At 50.0% G+C, this 6,000-nt stretch overlaps 1 protein-coding gene across 2 annotated transcripts in view; it reads right to left on the reverse strand.

Annotated features, from left to right (window-relative positions):
• The window catches only part of BCORL1 (BCL6 corepressor like 1), a 42,315-nt gene extending 37,430 nt beyond the window's left edge, over positions 1–4,885 (reverse strand). For both annotated transcript variants that reach the window (XM_044911767.1, XM_021685737.2), the window contains exons 1-2: positions 4,720–4,885; positions 13–103 (exon numbers count right to left, since the gene is read on the reverse strand). In XM_044911767.1, coding sequence (XP_044767702.1) covers positions 13–103; positions 4,720–4,805 — 177 coding nt within the window. In that variant the 5' untranslated portion in view covers positions 4,806–4,885. The remainder of the gene's footprint in view (positions 1–12; positions 104–4,719) is intronic.
• Positions 4,886–6,000: the final 1,115 nt, after the last annotated feature.

Genomic DNA, 6,000 nt, shown 5'->3' on the forward strand with positions numbered 1-6,000 from the left:
ATGGCCCCTTACCTTGGAAAAACTGCTGCTGACACAAAACTCCTGAGATCCAAAGCGCTGGCAGTCACCTGTCGTGGACTCCTCATCAGAAAGAGGTGCTCTTCTAGCATGGGAGACACAACCAGAGAAGGGCCATGAGGCCTGGTCTTTGGGCCACCACTACCTTTGGCAGAATGCCTCCTGCCTGCCCTGGTTCCCATAAAACCACTTCCCTTGGTGGCTTGGAGGAAATCACAAGGAATTGTTGGGGGGACAGGTCACAAGCCGGAGCCTCCAAGCCCAGCTTTGCAAATTCCTGCAAAGGAGCCCAGTCTGACTAGACTCCCCTCCTTGGGCTGTGTATCCTGTTCTCTGGGGCTCTCACCAGGAACGTGGAGGATGGCCCAGCACCTTTGCTTTGTCCCGAGCTTACCTGTCAAGGTGACCATCCAGGAGGTACTGGGCATTGCCAAAAGGCAGAAGATCTCAAAAGGCATGGAAACCAGGTTTTCTCTTAAGTGCAACCTTATTTTAAGTCTATAAGGGAAGCTGGCTGCAGATATCATAAGGGTAATCCTTTTCTAAAACAAATAGCCACCTCCATTGTGTGTCATGTTCTAAATCTGAATCATCACCTATTCACCTGATGGGGTTGCCTAGAGCGGATACACATTTATTAGCGCATGTAAGGATACTGATTCGAGGCCACCGGGTCACTGGGTGCTGAGGGGCATTTCAAGGGCATGACTTCTTTCCCTCCAGGGTACCTCTTCCCCTATTTTAAAGTACCACCGAGCTCCAGCCAGCACCTGCCCTCCTGCCTGCATCCCATGCCCCGCCAGCCCCCCACGCTCCCCTTGTTCTCCCAGCACCACCACGTTCACTCCCATCCCAAAGGGAGGCCTTCAAGGCCACTGACCCCAAATTCAAGTTGGTATATTGCAAAGGGAAGGGCTCAAGGCCAGAGAGCTGGGTCGCAAAGGAGGAAAACCTAACTGAACCCCAACCTACTCCAAAAGTCTTCTCCAGGTTTTCAGGAAGAACCTTAGGGGGGGAAAAAGACTAGGAGGGTGATGCTGAGGAGAGGACAAACACCCACTAGAAGTTCCATTTTTTGGGTACAGCAAAAACCCACCACTGTCTGCCCAAGGGAGGATACCACTGGGGCAAGAGCCCAGGTAAGTGGCTGAGTGGAAGGTCTGGGTAGGAGAATAAAGCTCCAGCAGAAGCCCTGTGGCGCAGCTCCGAGGGGGAGAAGCACAGGAATGCTCTGTGCACCTCTGGGGAAGTGGACCGCCTTGGAGTCTGCTCCTCTTCTTCGCCCTCAGCTCTACAGCAGCCCGGGAAGAAGCTAGCACCTGCCTCACCAGCCACCCTAGTCTAGGACAGTCTGGGAGCCTGCAGCCCACCCCCATAAAAATGGGGAGGGGTCCTGCTAACTCCCTCCCTCTCACTGGAACAGGGCACTACTGATGGACTCCAAAATTGTACCTGGGCCAAGAGAAGCAAAAAAGACAAGGGAGATCACCGCAGGCCTCTCCCTCCCGTTTCAGGGCTCCAGGAGGGACTAACTGGGGAAGGGGGGTGGAGATCTGTTCCCTTTAAAAGGCAGCTAGGCTGGCAGAAGTGGGAGGGTTCCACCGCTGGCAATGACTGCTGGTGACAAACGGAGATGACTGTAAGGACAGGCAAGGGCTGGAGAGGCAGTCAGGGGTCTCGAGGAAGGGGAGGAAGGGGGGCCCTGAGGGAAAGGGAAAACATACTTGGACATCGGCTCCTGGGAGACCAGAAAAGCCAGCCCTACACCCAGCCTTGGGCCGGGGAGAAGCATGTTCCAATGAGACTGGCCAGCGAGGGCTTTGGGAGGAGGGCAGTAGCAAGGGGAACGAGGGGCACTGCCCTCCCCTTCGCCAACCCCACCTGAGGGGCTGCAGGGGAAAGATGTTAGCGATTTCCGTTCTTTCCTCTCCTGACCACATGGAGGGGAGCTAGCTGCCCTTGCTGGGGTCCCACCCCACATAAAATCACCTTGAACTGAACGCAGAAAGCCTGCCACCTGCCTCCAAGGCAGACCCACAGAGCCCGCGGCCCAGGGACTCTGGGGGTGGCAGTGGCAGTGGAAGCAACAGTCCCGGCTACCCCAGCCATGCCCGGGCCCGAGTGCCAGCCCCCGAGGCTCTGGGAAAACGTCGTGTGGCCACGTTTCAAATTCTCTGAGGAGAGGGGTGTGCAAAGCTAAGCAAACATTAAATCGCTCCATGGAGAGAGGAGCCTGGGACAGGAATAGCTTGCAGGGGAGGGGTGCACAAAGAGAAGTGGGTCAACCAGGCAAGGTTAGGAGGGTGCAGGCGGCAGGGAGGAGGGAGCAGGGGTCAAAGCAGGCTTCAATCAGGACTGAAAATCAATCCCACCACTTCTTCCCAGCAGAGATGACCCTGGGCTGTTGCGCTTCAGGCTTTGTTGAACTTAAACCAGAAATGGCGATAACCTTTCAGGGCTGTTTTCCTAATTATGAAGGGCTAGCACCACTGTCAAACCAGAGCTTTTTTAGTGCCCACTGGGCCCTGACCACACCACACACACCGGGCTCCTTAAATTCCAGCCCCTGCAGACTTTCCCTGCCTGAGTCCTACCGCACCCCAAGACCACCTTCATTCCAGCCAGGGTCTTCCCCAAACATACCGTGTGGGACATACCAACCCTCACCTCAAACTCCTACTCATCCCTCAAGCCACCGGGTCAGATGTCACTGCCTCTGGAAAGCCTTCCCTTATTCCCCCAGGAAGTCTACCGTTCTTGCATCTAGACTCCCACAGGGCCTGTGCGTGCCACTCTATAGCACTCACCATCAGCATCCCATGACTGTTGGTTTGCTCCTGCTGGATTTAGTAAATGGTGGTTGAATGAAGGAATGAATGGATACAAGAAAGGAAGCAAGCAAGTGAGAAAACAGAGAAAGTTAACCAGAGGTGTGACTACAGTCAGCCACCTGGGGCCTGCAGAAAGCCCCTGTCCCTGTCCCTGCAACTGCATCGGTCCTCAACTGCATCTAATGACGCCGGGCAGGTTTCTCAAACAGTTTTAAGAGTTAACCCCCATGTGCAGCTTTACACCCGAAATGTCTAAGTTCTACAAGTTGTAAAGGGCTGAGGAAGATGGGTTTTTAAATAAGGTGAGATCACATTTCAGAAAGCAGCTCTAGCATGGCCTAGACTGTAGAGGAAGGCAACAATAAAGGGTAGATGAGATCAGAAGTGACAATGCTTAAAAGGTCATCTTAACCACTAAGCATATTTGGTAATTTAACATCCCAAGAAAGGTCCATAAAGAGGGAAAGGCGGGTTTGGGGCTCCCTTCCTGTTTCTTTCTCAGCAGGGATTTAGAATGGACAATGAACCAAGGCAGCTTGTACACCGATTTGTTAGAGGCTCTAGTCCAGATCTCTGCACCCAAGGCTCAACTGCCTATAATGAGTTGCCAAGTTGCGGGTGAATGCTTACGCAAATCAATACTACCACCCTCCCTTTCCCCAGTCCCCCTCTTGGTCATTACCTAAGGCCATACCTCACATGCAAAGGAAAATATCTTTCTTATGCAAATCTGAGAGCAATTCTGTCTTATTTTCCTTAGTCCTGACTTTTATATTCTAAAATCAAATTCCTTTTAAGTCCGTCTCTAACTTGTTCCTCAGTATAGAGAACATTAAACTATTAGGCACTAATGGCTTTAAAAAAAAAGGTCTCTTCTCCTAACCTGAACCTCAGACAAGTACACACTTCTCCTGTTAAGAGCAGAAGAAAAAAGAAGATACCCACGAAGACACACATTCTCCCACATGCACACACAGCTATGCACACACTTCCAAGATTCACCCAAGGAAAACACCGGATTTTAATCCCAGGAAAAGCCGTAACGGTCCATGTTCTAGGGGACTGATCTGATGCATTGGAATTTAAACAGTCGATGGACTGAAACAACAGCTGAACACCAGCAAGCATGCCTTTTCTAAAAACGAGAGAGGCACTGTGACCATCACACATAGGTCTTTCTTTGGCCAAAGGTCATGAGAGTCAAAAATATAAAATCTGAAGGCCATTTTGGGTGTCCTTCCTATGGGGCATGATCAGTAAATGGCAGAGCTTGGTCAACCAAATATTTTGGTGAACAGAACATTTAAAACACACACGGATTAGGCAGGCATCACCAACTCTCAGTTCCATATGACAACTACATTAAGCAGTTGGCTCTTCCTGAGATACTTCAGAAGGATCGCACTGTGAATCGTCATTAGCCTCGTGAGGCAGGAAAGCGCTGATCACCAGAATACCCACTAACAGTTCCCAGTATACAGCTGAATAATAAAACTGCCTTTCTTCCAGGCTTAGATCAAGGACCAAAAATATCTTGTGCGTATCCTTGAGCACCGAACATGGATGCAGCAAATAAAAATTGCAGTCGCCTGAGCCTCCCCTTACTCCACAGTCTGACAGTTCTTAATGAGCAGACAAATGTTAGTTGGCAAAAGGTCATCTGCTGGCCTCCTCACCTTCATCTGAACAGGGACAGCATGGCAGGGCAGGCCACTCATACGGCCCCAGCTCCATCCCATCCCAGGAAAATTAGAAACAACCGAAGCCTCTTCCCCTGGGGTCCCTCCCAGGGCCCTGCCGCAGCTGCCCCTCTGGTGAGTAAGGACCGCTCACTGGGAGCCAGCAACGGCCACGTTCCCAGCCTCCTCACCTCTCCTCGTTGATGCCACACATGCGAATCCGGTCAGAACTGGTCCAGTTGTGCACGCCGCTGTAGAGCGGGGCTGTCGAGATCATGACAGCCGCTCACCACCAGATAGGACCTGCTGTGGCCGCGCTCCCCCTGAGGAAAAAGAAGGCCAAAAAATCAAAACTCCTAACAGGGACAGCTGCTTGAGCCACCTTTAACAGGGAAACATTTAAATAAAGGCGATTACAGTACCAAAATGGTAAAGCGGTCTCTCCCACAAGCCAGCCTGCTATGGAAAATTAAGGCCCAAATGGGGATGAGGGCACCAGCTTTCCAGGAATCCATAGGTTTCAGGATGGAGACGAGGATGCTGTTAATCACCTAGAGTGATTTTTAAATCATCTTAAAGACAGATATGCTTGAGTGTTCGAGGAAATTCAATCTATTCCAGACAAACGAGATGACAATATATTTTTCCACACATATTTAGCCTAACCAACTACAATTAGAGGGTTGTTCCCATATATGAACAATGCGTTGAAAGACTACTGGGGATCTTTTTCTCGTCAACTCTCTAATCCATGGGTACTGAAGTATTTGAGTGACGTACCAATTTAAGTTCTCCAGAGGAAGCACATGCTTTCTTTAAAAGCCCTTCAAAAATATTCTATTCTGATTTCGACTGGGGAGTTATATAGATATAACACACACACTTAAGCTGGTTTAAAGCTCCCTCAAAATCAGATGCAATACTCTTTGTACTCTGACCACAAACAAGCAAACAAACAAAAAACAATGTTCCATCACAAACCACACATTTCTGTCCTTGTCCCTTTCTATCAGACTTGTCATCCCCATGACCTACCACCCCCTTCAGCAGCTAATGTCCAGCTGTTGCTGTTGACAACCACTGCACAGCCAATTGTAGAGAAAATGAGGCATCAAGAAAAAGCGGTTTACCCAATGAGCTTGTCTTGAGACCCTTAAAGTCCCGAGTTAGCTAAAAGTCTTCTTCATTGGAGCTCAGCTGAACAGAACCCTCAGTGATCAGAATTTTCTGCTGTTCTCCACTTTCCCAAGAAGTAAATCAGTACAATATAGTCACATCAGGGGTTTGTTTCGCTTATTCTTTATATAACCTTCAGAGATTGTCCATATTCAACACAGGAGCACTTGCTCATCCAACAAATATTTATTGAGCTCCCGCTATGTGCCAGCACGGTCCCAGGTACTGGGGATTCAACGACTACCAAAAAAGACCCCAAATCCCTGCCTTCATGGAACTTATATTCTCGTGGGATG

The sequence above is a fragment of the Neomonachus schauinslandi genome, chromosome X, assembly GCF_002201575.2.
Source record: "Neomonachus schauinslandi chromosome X, ASM220157v2, whole genome shotgun sequence".
Taxonomy (NCBI): domain Eukaryota; kingdom Metazoa; phylum Chordata; class Mammalia; order Carnivora; family Phocidae; genus Neomonachus; species Neomonachus schauinslandi.